The sequence below is a fragment of the Octopus bimaculoides genome, chromosome 4 (assembly GCF_001194135.2).
Source record: "Octopus bimaculoides isolate UCB-OBI-ISO-001 chromosome 4, ASM119413v2, whole genome shotgun sequence".
Taxonomy (NCBI): domain Eukaryota; kingdom Metazoa; phylum Mollusca; class Cephalopoda; order Octopoda; family Octopodidae; genus Octopus; species Octopus bimaculoides.
The window spans coordinates 87,839,801-87,840,702 of NC_068984.1; the positions used below are offsets into that span (position 1 = coordinate 87,839,801).

General features: G+C 31.0%; 1 protein-coding gene across 3 annotated transcripts in view; it reads left to right on the top strand.

The window, feature by feature from the left end:
- Positions 1–32: 32 nt before the first annotated feature.
- LOC106872337 (uncharacterized) overlaps positions 33–902 on the top strand; it is a 127,918-nt gene continuing 127,048 nt past the window's right edge. For all 3 annotated transcript variants that reach the window (XM_014919283.1, XM_014919284.1, XM_014919285.1), the window contains exon 1: positions 33–749. In XM_014919283.1, the coding sequence (XP_014774769.1) occupies positions 671–749 (79 nt within the window). In that variant the 5' untranslated portion in view covers positions 33–670. The remainder of the gene's footprint in view (positions 750–902) is intronic.

Here is a 902-nt window from a genome sequence, read left to right on the forward strand (position 1 = left end):
ATATATATATATATATAAAATTAATATATATATTTAAACCAGCTCAATTAAATCTATCATTTAGGCTTTAAATTTTCTGTTTTCTAAATTTACAGGATAGCAATCTAACAATCTTAAACATGCCTGCTTATATCAATGATGACTGTGCTTGTACTACAGTCAGCTCGCTCGTTAGGGAGATGCAGGATGAAGCAATAGTATCACAGACACGTCAAATAAACTATGTTGATTTATAAAGGCGTCTTATATTAATGATACAATTAACGACAACAACAGCCATTCCAGCCATAACATCAATGAGATGCAATCCATTTGTCTTCATATCCAACTGTTTCGATAGACCAACCAATCATTCAGTCTTATGGTCAACCAGCCGCACCGTAACATCATTCATTCTAACATTCTCACTCATAGTTGGTTGGATGGCTGGTTTCTTATTTAGTTCTATTGTTAGTTTTCCTGGCACACAGTCTATATTTTATTTATCAAGTAATCTAAGACGGGAGTGACGAAATAATACATGTATTTGTTTACATCATATATAGTTATATTAATGTGCAAAGAAATGCTATTCATATCGGAACATATGTAGTGGAGAAGCTACATTATTAAAATTGTGTTGATATTGAAGATTTTAATCTGAAAATAACAACGGCTGCTAAATCTTGAGATGCACAATGGACAGGAATTACCGCTTATTAGATCTGTGTTGCTACTACATTTTTTTGGATTTATCACAAATAGTTTCGGTAAGTTAATCAATTAATTAATATGATGGTGTTTGGTTCGAATATGTATGTATATATATATATATATATATATGTATATATATATATATATATACACACACACACACACACACACTCACACGTACGTACATACATACATACATACATACATGC